Source organism: Ceratotherium simum, chromosome 23 (assembly GCF_057802395.1).
Source record: "Ceratotherium simum simum isolate JZ-2026a chromosome 23, ASM5780239v1, whole genome shotgun sequence".
Classification (NCBI taxonomy): domain Eukaryota; kingdom Metazoa; phylum Chordata; class Mammalia; order Perissodactyla; family Rhinocerotidae; genus Ceratotherium; species Ceratotherium simum.
Window position 1 is genome coordinate 21,543,501 of NC_141922.1, and position 19,283 is coordinate 21,562,783.

The window sequence follows — 19,283 nt, forward strand, 5'->3', positions numbered from 1 at the left end:
TAGATTCACTCAAAACATATTTCAGAGGAAAATAAGCTAGAGACTTTAGCACTTACTTTGATAAGTGAATTTTGACATTTCTTGGCCCTTGCCAGTTTTGTATTCTGTTGGTTTTGGTTATGGTGTAATTTTGCTTTATTATTATTACACTTATTAAAATTTTACCAGGCGTTAAAATTTTTCTACATTTTTTAACATTACAAAGCTTAGAGTGTTTCACACCTCTTGATATAGTTTGAGAGTGATGCTTCTGCTCACCTTCCGTGCCTTAAAAGAAAATTTTTATCTGAATTCCAACAGTCAAATAAATACCTGTTCCAGAAAAGTATCTGAATACGTTTGTTTGGTTTTTCTTAGTGATGTGGCACACTAACCTATGTAAAACAAATCTTAACACCTTTTTGTGCCCAACAGTGTGTTTGTTTCACATTGCTTTAAAGCATGCATTCGTACTTTTTTTGGAATCTCTCTCTACAGTCTTATAGTTCTCATGGTGTCATATGGGAAGACTGGGGAGGAGATGTAGGGCTCCGGTGGGGAATTAGAAAAGCATTAAAATTTTAGCTTTGGTTGTTACCGGTATAGGACCCTTTTGTGTCATGATGGAAAACCAGCTGGTAGTATACCAGCATATTATATGGACTGATCTGTAAAACTTAATTTTGAATATATTCTTTAATGTGCCTTTCAATTTGTTTGAAATTGAAATTTCCTTTCAATGTATTTATGCTATCCAGTACCCTATGACTATGGAGCAAGTCTTAAAATTCAACAGTGATTTTAAAATGTAGAAAACCTTCATTTTTCAAATGGTAGTCTTCCAGAAGTTTATTTATACATGTATTTATTTTGGAATCTAAAGGCAGTTTTCCTGCTTCTGAGAGAAGAGGCACTTAGAGCTCCATCTTTTGGAATGTCAGAAGTACAACTTTAACCTAACCCAAGTAAAGTTGGCAGTAAAACAGGAACTTCCTCTTTTCCTGCCTCCCAGCAGAAGTTGGGAGTCTTCTACTGTGGTAGCTGTCTTGGCCTGGGATTGAGAGTTGGGGGTTCAGGAGAGGAGGCATAGAACAGTGGTAAAGGAAGCTGTGACCTCTCTTAAGTCTCCAGGGATTCTAGATTAAAGTTTTCAGATGGGTTTTTTGGGCCTTACTCAGGTCATCCAACTGAGGGACATTTTATTTGCTCTATAGAAGGTTTACAAACATTTTCAAAGTAGTTGACTAAAAATGAAGAGGTTACACATAAAATCTGGATTTTCAACTCCTACTGTAAAGGAGTTAACTGAGAGGCCCGCTTAGACAGGGATGTGCTTTCCATTTCATTGATTTCTTTTTCTGTTTGTTTGTTTTTGAGGAAGATTGGCCCCACACTAACATCTGTTGCCAGTCTTCCTCTTTTTTCTTTTTTCTCTCCAAAGCCCCAGCACATAGTTGTGTATCATAGTTGTAGAGTTATAGCTCTTCTATATGGGATGCCGCCTCCACGTGGCTTAATGAGTGGTGAGTAGGTCCGGTCCCAGGATCTGAACTGGCAAACTCTGGGCCACCGGAGCGGAATGCGTGAACTTAACCGCTACGCCACCGGGCTGGCCCCTTCGTTGATTTCTTTTGTGTTGCACCTAGTTGCTTACTTATTTATGCTATATTCTTAGGTCCAAGGCTTGTGAGTTTGGGACTCCTGCTTCCTTTATTCATGAGCTGAGATGAAGTCTGAGATGGCTCCCATAGAGCCAGCAAGCCAGATGATAATTGAGAACTGGAATGTGTTGCAGACTCATCTGGGAGGGATGGAAAAGTAGTGGGGGTTTAGGTAAAATAAAGAAGGGATGGAAACTGTTAAGTAGAGGACAGGTCATGGTTTACTTTTTAACCTTTTTGCCCCCAATTTTTTTTTCCTTGCATATGATAATGAGAATATTTTAGGGTAGGGATGATATATGTATGGTAGTTAAGCCATTTGGGGTAAGGAAGAAGTGGCAGGGGTATTTTCCTTCATTACTTTACTATTTCTTTTCCCTCTCCTGAGGTAAGGGAAGGAATATGGAGAAAGGGCTGTATGGTTCCCGTGGTGATGGATTGAGCACACCACGTCCTCTCCTCTCCCACTGCTGCAGCTCCCTCTCCACCGCTGCAAAGGCTGAGGTAGCTGGTCTGTCTCCCATATTGCTGCAGGGTTTTCAGTGATAAGTGGAGAGGACGAGTGACAGAAACAGGAGCAGAGGGAAATCCCTAGTGGTTTCTGTGGGGAAGAAAAGAAGGAGAGTTCCTGCAGTTGCCTGCTAGGGCTGCCGTGTTACGTAACGCCTCCTTGCGTAAGTCAGCAAAGCCCTCTTCGGGTGCGTGAAATCCTTTAAAAAAAAAAAACGAACTTGAGAGCCCTAGAATTCTTTCTTTTGAAACTCTAATATGAAAAACAGACTTAGATTTTTTTTCCTCAAATTATAATGATATAATTCAACATTTTATTTTTAACAGTGCTCAGAAGAATCCAAAGAACAGACTTCACACTTTTCCTAGTAGAAACTGCAGATTTTGTGTTAAATTTAAACATAGACCTAATGTGAATGAATTTAATAGAACTAGCAGGTTATTCACTGTTATCAGCACTTTTATCAGATGGGCTGAAAAGATTCCACATTAGGCTTATATTAAGTACCTCTTTCTGTTTGTTTTGCGTTTATTAAGTTGGCTGCAAGTAATCCTTATGCATAGTGCATATCATTAGGTCTCTAGGAAAGATTTTGTATTGGGTGGAACAACAAAACTGCACATTGTTTTATTCTTTCTATGTCACATGAAATAGGAAAATTATAATATTGTGGATTATATATATCTTTTTTTCCTGATATATCTCCTATCTATGATAAAGACATATATTTTAGGTCACTAAAGGGACTTTCATTAGCTTAAAACTGAGTGGTGCCTAACCTTGGCTGGGCCTCAAGTTCCCAGGCATCTTGTAAACCCCTGACATAGTTTGTGAAATTATATGTGTAAATGTGTCAGGGAGATAGTAATATGTGCATTTTTCTCAGTAGAGAGTCTGTAGATGATTTTATTATGCTAGTGTGAAAGTAAACTCATATGTGTCCCAAATCTGACTCTTAATACAATTCCACCTGGGAAGGAAATTGTACTTTCTTATCACCTTGGATTAGACCTAGTAAAAATTATTCAGGAAAGATAGAGATTAAGCAAACAAAAAATATATATTGTCTAAGAAAACTTAAGAGCTGAAGGTTGTTGGTGTTGATAGAGTAAAATTAGGTTTTATCAGATGTGCTGTTGTTACAAATACTATTCTGATGAATATTTTTGTACATATGTCTTTGCACATATGTGTGAGCACATTTGTTGGATAAATTTCTAGAAATGAACTTTCTAAATCAAAGAATATGGGCATTTAACATTTTCATGAATAGTGCCAAATTGCCTTAACTTCTCCTTTTCGAAAAATACTTTATTATAAAACTGGGAGGTAGTTAGGCTAGTGTAACGAACCTCCATGTATCTGTTACTCAGCTTATGGTCAGTCTTGCTGAATCTGCACCTTTACACATTTCCACTCTTCTGAATTATTTTGAAACAAATCCCATGTATCATCATTTTATTCATAAATAATTTACTACGTATCTATAGAAGATACAGACTTTAAAAATTCATAACCACAGTAATATTCTTGTATTTTAAAAAATTAAGTTTTTTCTTATCATTAAATATCCAGTCACTGTTTAAATTTCAGTTCACTCATTTGTGCCGTTATTTTTATTTTTAACAATTTATTTGTTTGAATCAGTGTCTGCATAAGGTCTACACATTGCAATTGGCTAATATATCCTTTACATCTTTTTAAATTTAAAATTTCCAGTCCATCTTTTTTTTCCCATTTACAATGTATTTGTTACAGAAACCAGGGTTTTGATCTGTAGTTTTCAAGTCTGTTTTTTGCTAATTGTATACCTGTGGTGTAATTAACATGTTAAAGTCCTCTGCATTTCCTGGAAATTTGTAGTTGTATCTACAAGCTTAATTGGATTCAGATTTATAGACAGTGGTGTGTTCTTCCATCTGGATGCATACAATGTCTGCTTGACTCTTTTATGAGGTTAGCCACTAAGATGTTCAAGGCCTAGATCCATTAATTCATTAAAGGTTGCAAGATGGTAATATTCTAATTCATCTTTCCATTTTTATTTATAAGCTGGATTATTTCTATAAAGCTAAATTCCCCCTCATCTGCTATTACCCAGTGGTATAGATCATAAAGGAAAAGAAAGATAAAGGCTTGATTCTCTTTATTTAACAGTTTGCAAAATAATGAGTTGGCTAACTAACATCCTCCAATGGTGATCAGTTCCAGTCCGTTACAGTTATCTTTATCAGTATTCAAATTGTTCCATCTTTGGACAGTGAGAACCTCTTAAGTTGACTGTTGAGTCTGTTGAGAAAACTTTATCTTCCTTGCTGTTATACCAGATTTTTCAGGCTCATCTTGTAAATTTTCTACCCAGAACTGGAATCAGCCGTTTGTCCTAGGAGCCCTGGTTCCTAACACCTTTATTCTTAGATCTAGCTAATCCATTGTCTTCTTAGACTTCATACAAATCAAGAGAAATGTAAGATTTATAATCAGTATTTTTTAATGAAAAATATAAGACCACTAGGAAAGGGATTGGATTTACTTTTGAAGTGGTTATAAGTATTCTTTGGAAGAGAGTACACCCAAGTACTCTCAGTTGTCCATTTGGCAGTTGCCTCTCCTGGGAAGTACAGTTTCCAATATAATTATTGGCTTTTCTGCAATCCAAGTAGCTTGGCAGGTGCTTAGGATTAGATGATGAAACTTCTCTCAGTGCAGAGAAGGACCTTAGACTCCCAGTAGTGCAGACAGCCTATTGGAATGCTGCAGTCTGTTGATGTAGACTGACTAAACAATGAGATAGGAGTTAAAGGAATTTGTTCGTGAGGCTTTAAATTCTTTTATTACTTCTCATCACTAGGCTGTGTATTCTGTTAGGCATGGACCTATTTTCCCATATTTATAAAATCAGGAACATATTCATGTTTAATTCATTTAAAATCTAAATTAAAATCGTATAGTGGCATATTTGACTGATACTACAAATCAAGTAGCTGTGAGTCCAGGGGCCGGCCCTATGGTCGAGTGCTTAAAGCTCCACGTGCTCTGCTTCAGTGGCCCAGGGTTTGTGGGTTGAGATCCTGGGTGCGGACCTACTGCACTTATCAGCCATGCTGTGGAGGAATCCCACATACAAAATAAGGGAAGATTGGCACAGATGTTAGGTCAGGGCAAATCTTCCTCACCGAGAAAAAAAAAAAAATAAGCTGTGAGTCTAATGAAAAAGACCCAAAGATTAACAGAAGTGCTACAGTATGCACCATGCTCTGCAGATGGGCAGAGTGGTTAGGAGCACAGACTCTGGAGTCAGGCTTTTTGGTTTTATAGCTCCAATCGGCCAGTACCACCTTGGGTAAGACACTTAATTTCTCTGTGCCTTAATTTCCTCATCTGTATTATGTTGTGGGACCATGAAAGCACTAATTCTTTGGGGCAGTTTGGGAGAAACTTCCCAAAGAAATGACACGTGAGCTGAGTTTTAAATTATTAAAGACCCTAAAGTGTTTTTTCTTTCCCTTTCCCCTCCTTTATTTATTTATTTATTTTTAAATTTTTATTTATTTATTTTTCCCCCAAAGTCCCAGTAGATAGTTGTATGTCGTAGTTGCACATCCTTCTAGTTGCTGTATGTGGGACGCGGCCTCAGCATGGCCGGAGAAGCGGTGCGTCGGTGTGCGCCCGGGATCCGAACCCGGGCCACCAGCAGCGGAGCGCGCGCACTTAACCGCTAAGGCACAGGGCCGGCCCAGTTCCCCTCCTTTAGTTTAGAGTTGAAACAGTACTTCCTTGGAGAAGTTTGCCTCTGATCCCCACTCAACTAATTGAAGTCTCCTGTTGTGCTTTGGTTTCACCCTCTGTTTTGTCTTTTTATTACTTGGTGTACTTATTCAGTTTCTTCCTTCTTTATTAGTTTGTCAGCTCTAGGACGACTGAGACTGTCCAGTTCATCACTATTTTCTCCAGTTCCCGTGTAGTTCCTGATATTTGTTAAATGAATGTGTGCATCAGATGAGAAATAGGGGAAGGGCATTCCGAGCATGGGAAATAGCGTTAATAAAGACACACTCACCAGGGGCCAGCCTCGAGTGTACAGAAAGGAGCGCTGAAAGATAAAGCTGGAAAGGGACGCTCAGGGCAGATTGCGAACTGTCAACAAAATTAGTGCTGGAACTGATTTTTAGAAAACTTCTGTCGTGATGCCTGTTTTGGTAAAGACCATGGTTTGGGGCTGGTTTGGATCAGAATTAGTGCTGAGAATTTACTTTTTAAAAAAGAAAAGAAACTACTACATTGAAATTCATTTAGTTAAAAGCCTGATTTTTTAGCTAGTTTGGATTAAAAATACATGTATTTTTCAGAAACTGCTGTACTAAAGTCTAAGGAATTTGGCTTTTATTTTGTCGGTAGAACCAACTGAGTTTTAAGCAGATAGGTATGATCAGTTTTGGTTTTGGAAGATCACTGAGCAGCAGGGTCTCCCAGCCTGGATACTGTTGACATTTTGAGCATGAGAATTCTTTGCTTTTAGCGGGGCTGTCCTGTCTGTTATATGGTGTTTGACAGCATCCCTAGCCTCTCCCCACAGGATACTAGTCACACTTCTTCCCTCCACCCCACCCCACCCCAGGTGTGACAACAAAAATGTCTCTAGACATTGCCAGATAACCTTTGGGAGGCAAAATCACCCCTGGTTGAGAACCACTGCTGTGCACCTACATTAAGTATGGATTCAAGTATAAGACACTTCAGGCAAAGAGACCAGTTAATAGGAGACTAGTACTGTAATCCAGATGATGTGAGGTGGTCTGAATTAATACAGTAACAGACAGGATATGGAGGCAGATTTAAGACATACTTCTAAGTGAGAATTAACTAGATTTGGTAGCCAACTAGATATAGAAGAGAGGAGATCAGAGATGATTCTTAGGCTTTTTTCTTGTTGGCTGCATGTAGAGCAGCACCATTAATCTAGTAATACAGAGAGAATTGTTTCTCAGGGTATGGCCCAAGGATTATAGGGTCTGGGGGAAGCAAGAAATTCTTGTACACTAGAGTCTTGAGAACTACTATTATAAATTCCTAGACTGATAGAATGTTAGAAATGGAAAGAACGGGCCGGCCCCGTGGCTTAGTGGTTAAGTGCGCGCGCCCCGCTGCTGGCGCCCTGGGTTCGGATCCCGGGCGTGCACTGGCGCACCGCTTCTCCGGCCATGCTGAGGCCGCGTCCCACATACAGCAACTAGAAGGATGTGCAGCTATGACATACAACTATCTACTGGGGCTTTGGGGGAAAAATAAATAAATAAAATTATAATAAAAAATAAAAATATTAATTTTTAGAAGATGGTTTGGTAACACACTGGTATATGTCACAATTTTGTAGACTATAAGGAATTGAAATATTCAATTTCCTGGCCACAATGCTGAAAACTTATCTGTGTGTAACTAATTGGATGTCTTGTTTAGATACTTCTCCCATTCTTAATTATTCACCTGGAAATAATAAACACTTAGAAATCCTTCTTTTCTATACTGTCATCAGCTCCCTCTTTTATTTCACTTTCCTTGTTATCAACAGGAATTCATTTGGGTGTTTTTAATCTTGAAGGTAAAGAACAGTCACCTTTGGAGATGAGTATGCATCCAGTTGCAGCAGCTCCACTCTCAGTGTTTACTAAGGAATCTGCGTCCTCCAAACACAGTGACCACCATCACCACCATCACCACGAGCACAAGAAAAAGAAGAAGAAGCACAAACATAAGCATAAGCACAAGCATAAGCATGATAGTAAAGAAAAGGACAGGGAGCCCTTCACTTTCTCCAGCCCCGCCAGCGGCAGGTCTATTCGTTCTCCTTCTCTTTCAGACTGAGAAGGGGACAAAGGAGACCTTCCCCTCAGTGTCCAGAAGAATATATATAATTAAAGCTTTGTCCTCTGTAAAGAATGACAAAGAGGGGGAAAAAGAGTTGCTTGTCGTAGAAATTCAGAATCCATTTAAGTTCTAAACATTTGGTTTATATTATTTGTGCGATTGAGATCTAATTAGGAAAATGTGTTTTATAGTTCTGAATAAACCATTTCATCCCATTTCCTCCTTGAAACACACAAACACACCCCCAAAATCATTTCATCCCATTTCCTCCTTAACACATACACACACACACACACACACACTCACAGACACTAAACCTCTTTTCGTAAATGCCCTCATATCCACTGGCAGCTCCCATTCACAAAATGCCAAAAGTCAATTATGTTTTAAAGCCTTTGATGGATGTTGTGGGGCAAAGTTGTGTTTTAAACAGAAGCTACTGCCAAATATGTGGTGAAACCACTATTTCCAATGAAATATTGTATAACACCATTTGAAACTACTAAAAAAGGCTTTTCTATAGGAATCTTCTCTCTTGCATGTTTTTTTTTGTGTTAACCGTAGAAACTAAGCATCAGAATTAATGAACAAGAATGCAGGATATTTTCTTTGCCCTAAAATATTGAAATTTTCGGAAGCAGCTCTTTAAAAAGAAAATTGAATAACTTTTGTTAGCACATTCGGCAGTTATGATGTTGGAATTTAATGGAGCTATTGAATCCACAATTGTTCCCAAATCAAGGTGTTTAAATTATAAGTTCTTTTTTTAATTAAGTATAAGTGAATATGTTCATATGTATAATATGTCTGCTAAATGTGGACAATGTACACACCCAACACATATTCTAAAATATTTCTATATAACACAACGTATGATACCTTAAAAAGGTTTTAAATACTGTGTCTTAACTTAGACATAGACAATTCAGCCCTCGTGAGTATACCAGAAGCATTTAAAAACATATGAAATGTTTTGGCTTCATACTTCGATAGTTTGTATGTTTGTGTATTTTTATTTTTATTTCTAAATTTACTGTGTGCTTTATTGTTTGTTTAAAAATGTTTTTCATACCTCTTCTGTTTTTATCATTTCCCTTATCATTAGAAAGTTTGACAGAATACTTCTTCCCAGAATAGATATTTCAAAAGGATTCGATAATGTTGGACTTTTAAATATATTTTGAGTTGCATTTAAATTGTTTAATAAATAACTTTTTAAATTGATCATTCTGCCTTTGTATCTTTTTAAATCTTTCATTACCTTTCTCTCTGTGTGTTTATGTAATATACTTATCCACAAGGTTTATAGAGAGCTGTTTGGATAGGTGGGATTTGAGCTGGCCCTGTTAGGGAGAATGATTTCAGTAGGCAGAGATGGGGTAAAGTTCTCTCAGCACAAGAAATATTATTTTCAAAAGGATAGAGGAAAGCAAGGGCATGTTCAGGAATTGTAAAGCAGTGCAGTTGGCCTGGAGTGTAAATGCAAAGGGACTGTGATTAGATGTTGAAGGGCCTAAATGACAGTTATTTAAAGATTCCAGTTGTTGAAATTTAAAAACTGAAATTACTTTTGGAAAATGGCATATTTTATATTACAGTATTCAGTGATACCATATATAGAATTCCCAACTTTGGAAATAGTAAGGATAGGGGCCAGTCCGGTGGCGTAGTGGTTAAGTTCGTGTGCTCCACTTTGCCGGGCCTGGGTTCGCCAGTTTGGATCGTGGGCGCGGACCTACATACCGCTCATCAAGCCATGCTGTGGCAGTGTCCTACATAGAAAATAGAGGAAGGTTGGCATAGATGTTAGCTCAGCAGCAATCTTCCTCAAGCAAAAAAAGAGGAGGATTGGCAATGGATGTTAGCTCAGGGCCAATCTTCCTTACCAAGAAAAAAAAAAATAGTAAGGATACATTTCAAAATAATTATTAGTGTTGTAGGAAGACAGTGACAGTAGCTACCTAAGTCTCCCCAGTTTCCTTCCCCAGAGACATACGCTGTTGCTGGTATTACATGTATCTTTCTCAGAGCTGGACTATACATGATATACCAATACAATATATACTTTTTGTTTTAACAAATGATACTTGCATAAATTTTTTATTTTTGTATAGTTTATCTTTTATGACTACCACATTTTGTGTCATACTAACAAAGGTCTTCCTTATTCCATGATTATAGAATTCTCCCATTTTTTCTATTGGTTTTAAAGTTTTATGTTTCAGGTTTATATCTTTTATCCAACTAGAATCCATCTGGAATTTATTATTTTTATTATTTTTTTTATTTTTATTTTTCCCCCAAAGCCCCAGTAGATAGTTGTATGTCATAGTTGCACAGACTTCTAGTTGCTGTATGTGGGACGCAGCCTCAGCATGGCCAGACAAGCGGTGCGTCGGTGCGCGCCCGGGATCTGAACCCGGGCCGCCAGCAGCGGAGCGCGCGCACTTAACCGCTAAGCATCGGGGCCGGCCCTGGAATTTATTTTGATAGAAGGTAGGAGGTAGGGATCAACTTTTTCTTCCCCTCCAGAACACTACCCAACACCACGTATTTAAAACTCCATCTTTTCTCTCTAGATTTCAAGTGATAGTTCCCTTATATATTTGGGTGCATTTCTCATCTTTGTAGCTGATGTCCTGGATCTGTTTACTCATCTGCCAGTACCACACTGTTCCAATTATTGTAGCACTAGGGTATGTTTTGATATAGTAGAGCTAGTCTCCCCTCATTACTTTTATTTTTCAGAATTTTTTGGCTATTCTTGTGGGCTATTTTCTTTTTCTGGTTGACTTGTTAGTTTATATACAGTAAAATTCACTCCTTATGGTGTACACTTCTATGGGTTTTGACAGATGCTTGGACTTGTGTATCCAACCACCACAGTTCCATCACTCCAAAGTTCCTTCATGCTGTCCCTTTGTAGTCGACTCTCCCCCCACCCAACCTCTGGCTTCCACTGATTGGTTTCCCATCCCTGTAATTTTGCCTTTTTATGGGTTAATTTTTCTGTATAAATATTAGAATCAGCCTTTCTATCCTCCCCCTGAAATTATCTATGTAGTTGGTATTGGTTTTGTCTTAAATCAAGAGTTAACATTCTGATATCTTGATGTTGATTATTCCTATTAGAGATGTCAATATTACTATCTATTAATATAGTATGTCTTTTTAACATCATTACAAGGTAGTTTATTTTTTTGTTTGCTATCCATAAATGGTGTCTTCATTGTAAAGTCGTCTATTCCTTTATGCTAATTTTGTGCTTAGCTACTGCATTAATCAGTGTTGTCCAGAGAAACAGAACCTATTTATATATAGATATATAGGTTTGTTATAAAGTATTGACTCATTTGATTATGGAGGCTGAGAAGTTCTACAATCTGCTGTCTGCAAGTTAGAGACCCGAGAAAGCTAGTGGTGTAGTCCAAAGGCCTGAGAGCAAGAGAGCCCACTGTATAGATTCTGGCCTGGGTCTGAAGGCCTGAGAACCAATACTGCACGGGTGGAAGAAGATTGATAAAATAGTCCAAATAGTATAAATACCAGAGTAACACTGATAATCATGCATATGGAATAGAATTTTCCAAAATTACAACAAGTGCTCCTTAGATTTTTCACAGGTGTAACAGGAAAAATTTCCACAGTCAGAAAGTTTGGGACAGGATTGTGTTAAATAGGTTTCTTCACTGCTGGACTTATTTGGAACTTGTGATACTGATGGTCACAGTGAAACTCTAAGAGGGAGTATGCAGTTTCTCAATTGTATCCAGTCATAAAATCCTCATTTTCTTACAGCATCTAATTGAAGACTTAGAAAAATAAAAATTTTTAAGCCTAGCCCCTCAGCCTTTTCTTCTTTTCTTTAGAAGAAATTCGTTTACATTTCTCCCCATAAGTTTTACAGTTTTCAACCTTTGGGTCTTTATCATTGCTCCCTTTGACCTCTCTCCAAATACTCCATTAAGTGCATACGTTTTCTTCTAAAATCATAAAGTGAGGAAAATATATTTTTATATCTCTTCAAGAAGTAAATAGTTTGGGTTTTAGAAATACTCAAAACATACTCATAGCTTAGAAGGATTACAATTCTATTAGTAAATTTTGCTCAACAAGTATTGCCATATATCCTTCACCCAGTTTTCCCTATTGTTAACATCTTACATTACCGTAATACAGTCATGTGCTACACAATGACTTTTTGGTCAACAACAGACCACGTATACGATGGTGATCCCAGAAGATCAGTAAAATGAAAACCCTAGGAATGGTAGCAGAGCATTGATACAGCACCAGAAGATAAAAGGATGGTATAAAAAGACCAGGCAGGCTCCCACTCTGCTGTACACAGCGTCGCTAGGAGTTGAAATCAGCTAGATGGCACTAACAATACAAATTTAATCCCAACAACAACTGTATGATACAGGCATTATGATTATGATGAAGGAATTGAGGCACGGAAAAGTTAAGCCAAAAGTCACCCAGGTTGTGAGTGATAGCGTTTGGATTCAAACCTAATGGCTTGGCTCTATTTGTTATCTCTTAGATTTGCACTCTCCAATGTAGTAGCCACTAGGCACAGTGGCTATTTAAGTTTAAAGTATATTTAAAAAATAAAAATGCAATTCCTCAGTTGCACTAGCTGCATTTCATGTGTTCAATAACTGTATGTGGCTAGTGACTACCATGTTGGACAGCGCCAATCTGGAACATTTGCGTCATCACAGTAAGTTCTATTGGACAGCACTGACTTAGACAATTGGGTCATTATATTTTTATCTTGTAGTGTGGCTTTGGAAGAGCTCATGCTATGAAACAAGCATTGATTTAGCTCTTTTTCAGTTGTTTGCTTGTGCTTGTATGATTGGAGTCTTCAATCCAGTGACTTTCATAGGAATCTTTGACAGACAGTTGTCTACTTTGTGGTGTTTGGTTTAGTTAAAACCAGATAATATAACCCATAATTCCATGGATGAATGTAAACTGAAATATGTCAAAATATAGGATACCACTGTCTCCAAGCCCTCGATGCTGTGAAACACCTCATTGTCTGACAAGGATTCAAGAGAGAATCTCGATGCCAATGTATGTGGAGATAGGAAGTTCTAATATAGTCTCCTTATATGTCTTGCATGCTCCTTGGAGTACACAGCACCCTGCTTGGAAGGTCCTTATTCTAGATCTTTGACCTTACACTTTTGACTGTTTATCCGTCATCTTTTTTGTCCTTGTTCCTCTGTCTTCCTCTTTGCAAAGGAATAAGTGAACCTTAGGGCTCAAGACCAGCAGGACTGTTGCTCGGCAGGGGAACTGAAATCTTAACAGGACCCAGATGTTTACTATGTGGGATACAGGGCCAGAAGGAGGCAATAAAGGAAAGGATGAAAATAAGCGTTCTTCAAAGTTGCTTTCCTTGATTCTCTTAGGAAGAATCTTGGTTGAATCTTTGACAAGGTAAAAGTCCTTTCTTCTTAACATTTCTTGCAAACACATTTCCTGCTTTTAGTGCCACATTGTCTGTCTGATTTACTATTTCACTGGAACTTTTTTCTCTCCATGCAATCATAACAAAAAATTATGACATTTTAATTGAATTAATTTTATAATGTAATAGGGCCTGATATTTCTTTGTTTTTCACACTTGCATGAGATAACAAAATCAGGATAGATGTAATTTCATTTGCAAATACTTTTCAAAGAGTTGTATATACATTGTTTTAAAGTGAATGATGGCAGGAAGCTAGATGACTTCATTATCACTTAAGACTATGCTGTGCTTCTGAATGGGAGCACAACTGGGGAGTTGAGGTATTTGTGTAGGCCTGTCCTACACATTACTGGACACTTAATGCTCTCGTTCTGGCCCACTAAACAGGCCCAGTCAATGGAACAATCTTAAGTTTGTTCCCTATTTTCAAATGCTGCCTAGGATTGGGTACTGCTCAGGTTGAGAACTATCAGGCTAACAGTACTCTCTCTAGATTCTCATTACTGTCTCTCTGCTTATGAGAGAGAAGATTACTAAAAATCTCTAATTAAAATTGGATAGGGCCGGCCCCGTGGCTTAGCGGTTAAGTGCGTGCGCTCCGCTGCTGGTGGCCCGGGTTCGGATCCTGGGCACGCACCGACGCACTGCTTCTCCGGCCATGCTGAGGCCGCGTCCCACATACAGCAACTGGAAGGATGTGCAGCTATGACATACAACTATCTACTGGGGCTTTGGAGGGAAAAAATAAATAAATAAAATCTTTAAAAAAAAAAAAAAATTGGATAAAAATCCCCACTCCAAAAAACAAAAGAAAGGCTTATTGTTTCTAAAAATAGCTCCTACTCATTAAGCATCTACCATGAGCCTGGCCCTGTGCCACTTACTTTATGTATATTTTCTTGTTTCATACTCATTGTACCATGTGAAACGAGTGTCACTATCCTCATTTTACAGATGAGGAAACCATTAAGTGCATAATATGTGATTAAAATTTATCATCCAATATTTATTAAGTACATTCTATGTGCTAGGCCCTGAAATAAATTCATAAACAAGATAGACACAATATTTACCCTCAACGAGCTTACATTTAGTTTATACGGCTAAGTGTAAGCATCGAGATTTTAACCCGGATCTGTTGTTTCTAGAACTGCCTCCTATTTCTACCACTGCCTCAACCCAAATTATCTTCCTGAAGAAGAATTTAGTCAGCCAAATTAATCATAATTGCTGAACTGTAAATATATTTAGAAGACACCCAGCACTGTGCGGTAACCTTTCTGGTCTTTCTCCTCCTCAGGGCTGCTGGAATCCACGTGAGCAGCTGTCTCTAGAGTAGTGCAATGCGCAGCCTACATGGCCATAAATGAGCAGGAGCGCAGTCTCTGCCTAGAATACTTTCCTGCCTAAGGAAGTTGTACCTCGCCTTGAGACTCCACTAAAATATTTCCTTTGACACGTGGGCTTTTCAGGTTCTAATCAACCGATCTCCCTCTCCTCCTCCCTCTCTCCCTTCCTTCCTTCCACTCATGCATACAATATTTTTGAATGCCCACTATTTTTCCATGTTCTAGGACTATGATAATATGGTCAAAAAGACAATCCCTGTCCTTAAAGATCACACCAGCTGGAAGCAATCCTTCCACTCACTCCTTTCTCACTGTACGTATAGCTCATATAGCGCTCACATAGTTTATTAGGTGCTATTGTGTCCTTCAGTGCTTTTACTACAATGGTATTTGTCTGGAACGTTGATTAGAGTAACACTGATATGCATTCACTTAAATGACATTCTTATTTTGATTGTGTGATAGTTACAAGTTTACATGCCAGTGTATAGGCTGATGTGATAGGGTTTGTACAAAGGAGAGTTGCATACAATATGTTATTTCGTTTTCCTACTCTCACACATCAAGAAGTAGGCTCTAGAGGCCTTTGTTTTTTCAGCAGAGATGTCTAGTTGTCTATACCAGATGTTCTGTGTAGTGTGCACGTGTTAGGTGTTATAAACATGGTAGAGAAAGAAGAAAGGGTGCAGCAAATTGGGTGGGGTGAAAAATTTTATTTCTCAAGACAAACTTTTACCCCAAAAACATGTTGTTTTGGTGTGTGAAGCCCTTCCCGTCTGATTATGAGTCACTGAGGGTGGAGGTCCTGTCGTTATCCTGTTTATGATGTTTATTCTCCCTTAACCGTCTAGCGCCACTGCAAGTTACTGTTGGCACTTAACACGGAATCTGTTTTCATTGAATTTAATATGAAAGCAGAAGATGATTTTGCCAGCCAGAGGGTAAATAATATTGTGGCGAGATCATGGTTCTGGAAAACAGGAAACCTGGGTTCTATGTCCCAACTTTGAGAACGTCTAGTGTTGTGACCTCGAATAAATCACTCAACCTCACTGAGGCCAGTTTCCTTGAAAAATGAGAAGACTGGATAAGGTTGTCTCAAAGTTTCTTGCCAGCTGCCAAACTCCTATGATTATTCTGTTACCACACTACAGTAAATATGAAGAAAAGGTTACATGTTGTGTAAGGAAATCCAGGTTGTAAAGTCCTTATTTCAGTTTTTAACATATAGACAGCCTTGATCGGTTTTATTTGAATTTTCTAAAAAGACCTTGTATTTCAGCTTCAGACCATCTGCCTATGCTCAGAGCATATGCATAAGACATTATGCAGTTAGATAGGTGAACATGAAAGTTTTCAATTGACTGTAAACTATTTTCTTTTCTTGTTTCTTTGGACAGACTCATTTTTTTCCCAAGACCAGTTCACGATGCTGTTCTTCAGCTGCTATGATTGACTTTTAGAACTTTTATAGACTCCACAATCATCAAGCTCACACCAAGTCAGTGGGTATCACTGGATGCCTGCTGAGTGCGAGATTCCATAGAGAATATAAGGGCCCTGCCTTCAAGGTGTCTAGGTTCTAGTAGTAAAGTTAAAATGAATACATAAGTAATAATAGGAACTTGAACCTGGCGTCTAACCTTACAGATTGAGATACTTTCAGAAAGGCCATGAAGGGAGTGGGGGAAACCTTGCCAAGTTCTTTGCTCCAATTATACATATGCTCTAAAAATTTTTAGTGAAGATTTTATTTATTTTTTTTTAGAGAGAAGAATCCTTTTTTTTTTTTTTAAATTTTTATTTATTTATTTTTCCCCCAAAGCCACAGTAGATAGTTGTATGTCATAGCTGCACATCCTTCTAGTTGCTGTATGTGGGACACGGCCTCAGCATGGCCGGAGAAGCAGTGCGTCGGTGCACGCCCGGGATCCGAACCCGGGCTGCCAGTAGCGGAGCGTGCGCACTTAACCACTAAGCCACGGGGCGGGCCCGCTAGTGAAGATTTTAAATTGCATGCATCCTGAAACTCTTGGGCCCTGCCTGTAATCCTATACCAGAGAGCCCTCTTGGCCTTGAAATCCAGTGTCCACAAAGCCTATCACGGACTGAGAGAACAATGCCAGGGCCGACCCTGCGACTCTTAAGTCTTAATCTATACATATCAAATGAGAAAAATTAGGTTGAGGGAGTGAAATTTTAATAAAACCCATTCCATTGAAAGTACTGCCTTTTACTTTGAGAATAAGTATGTCCAGCCTAGTTGCTCGGTGTTGAAAAGTCCTTTTTTGAAATGATGATGACAGTGGCAGGTGGTTTGTTGGTTGGCTGGTTGATGGTTGTTATGACTGTTGTTTTAGTGTTCCTATTTGGCAAGGTCAAAGGGGATAATCGTTGAATTCCCCAAGTCTAGCAACCGCTGCCATCAGTGCTTCGTAGACATAGCTTGTGTCTTCACGGAACTTAACTTCTGCTCTTTCACCCTGTGGGTGGAGGTAAGTCAGTAATACTCTGCTCGTTTTATGGTTGAGCAAACAGACTGGGAACCATGTGTTCCACATTTTCTATTAATGTAATGCAGGCTTGTCCTGGCATTGATTAAAAATCTGCTCTCCAGACACCTCTGTCCATAGTAATTATATGCATAGAGTTATTCTGTATGAGGTCACCAGACCTCATATGTTCCTTACACCTTGCAAAGATGGAACCAAGTCCTTTCATGCGGTAGGAGAGGCATCATCCTTTAAATATTGTGGTTTTAATTAGTAATGGTAAGTTTTTTTTAACTGAAAAATGGAGATGTCTGTTTTCCTGGCAAAGGCCTCTAACATCTTTTGAATATCTTGCTTTGAGGGGACACTTTACACATCAGGTTTTGATTCTCGTGCAGTTGTTTTCTATTCTGAGAGGAGCCAACCATTATCCTAAAAGGTCAGTATTTGGTTTCCATGCTTAATCAAACCGTCAAGCTTCATGGCCATTTTTCTATTAACTACAGAGCTGTTTGTTAAATACAGATGTCCTTCTGCTTCATCTTAGGTGGTTGCCTGGTGACTCAGAAGGCTGAACACAAGAGCTGGCTACCTCTTCACTTCTTTTTCTGCAAATTCCTGCAGGGGCTCCAGGTGAGGCGTACCTTAGCCTATCTAGGAAGGAAAAAAAAAATGTGTGAATCTTAGGTAGCTGCAAAAAGTGTTTCGAAAGCCTCCACGCAGTTGTCCTAATGACTCTTTATGTTGTTAGTACTCAGGTTTTAGAGTCCACAGGGCTGCCTTTGAATCTCGTCTCTTTTGTACAGAAATGGTGTGATTTAGAGTAAGCTGTTTAACCTCTTCATTTCCAAAATAAAACAGCTAGCATCTCTTGACCCTGGGTGAGGGCCCCAGACTTCATTAAGTGCTTGGCATGAATTCTCTCAGTTCTCCCAACCCCATGAAGTAGTGTGGCAGACACTGTTTAGGTGCTCACCCAATAGTATTCACCTTCCCCTCCCTTGCTTATAGAAACCCCAATTTTGTGTGGGTGAAAATGTGTCTGCTGCATATTTACTTTTTTCAGCCTCACTTGCAGGTCGAGTGGCCATGTATGACAGAGTTCTGGCCATTGAGACATAAGTAGAAATCTGCTGGGGTTCTGCATTAGCTTTCCTGATCAAAAGAGGACCCCTGTGGCTGGTACCATCTTTTGCTTTCTTTCTGCCCTAAACACTGACATGATGTCTGGAACTGCAGCAGCTATCTTGTGCTCCTGAAGAAAAGGCTGAAAGAATCAGATGGCAGCCCTGACATTGCTGAAATGCTAAACCAACATCTGCAGTCACCATTTTCCAGACTTTCAATTATGCAAGAAGAATAAACCCTTATTTGTTTAAGCCACTGTGGTCAGATATTCCTTTACTTGCTGTTGAACACATTCTTAACTGCTACAGGAAGTGCCATTATTATCTCCAATCTCCAGATGAGGAAACTGAGGCCCAGAGATATTAAATAATTTGTCTAATTTGCACAGCTAGTCATTGATGGAACTGGAATTCAGACCCCACAGGGCTGACTTAGAGCCTGCGCTCTTAACCACTTACCTTGTGGTTTTGGAGGAATGAAATGAAATTACTTATAGAAAGCATTTTAGCATAGCATGGTGCCCAGCTTGTGGTACAGGCTCACTAAAATATTAAGACCTTTCCCACAATCACAGCTCCATGTTAGCGCTTAACAGTGTGACTCTCAGGTTTTGATTCTCATGTAGTTATTTTCCATTCTGAGAGAAGTCAACTTTTATCCTAAAAGGTCAACATTTAGTTTCCATGCTTAATTAAACAATCCAGTTTCATGGCTATAGTAGGTGCTCAGTAAGTGTTGAATGAGTGAATGAATAATTCTCTTAAAGAAAATTTCCTAAGCACCGCTCTTAAGAGGTTACTATATGCATTT

The 19,283-nt window shown here is 38.7% G+C and overlaps 1 protein-coding gene across 10 annotated transcripts in view; it reads left to right on the forward strand.

Moving 5' to 3' along the window:
- TAF2 (TATA-box binding protein associated factor 2) overlaps positions 1-18,047 on the forward strand; it is a 94,723-nt gene extending 76,676 nt beyond the window's left edge. For 4 of the 10 annotated variants that reach the window (XM_014787992.2, XM_014787994.2, XM_087447506.1 and 1 more), the window contains one exon: positions 7,721-9,240. In XM_014787992.2, coding sequence (XP_014643478.1) covers positions 7,721-8,013 — 293 coding nt within the window. In that variant the 3' untranslated portion in view covers positions 8,014-9,240. Of the gene's footprint in view, positions 1-2,174; positions 2,426-7,720; positions 9,241-17,892 lie in introns of those variants that run through there. The other 6 variants (XM_087447507.1, XM_087447510.1, XM_087447505.1 and 3 more) reach the window with 3 other exon arrangements.
- Positions 18,048-19,283: the final 1,236 nt, after the last annotated feature.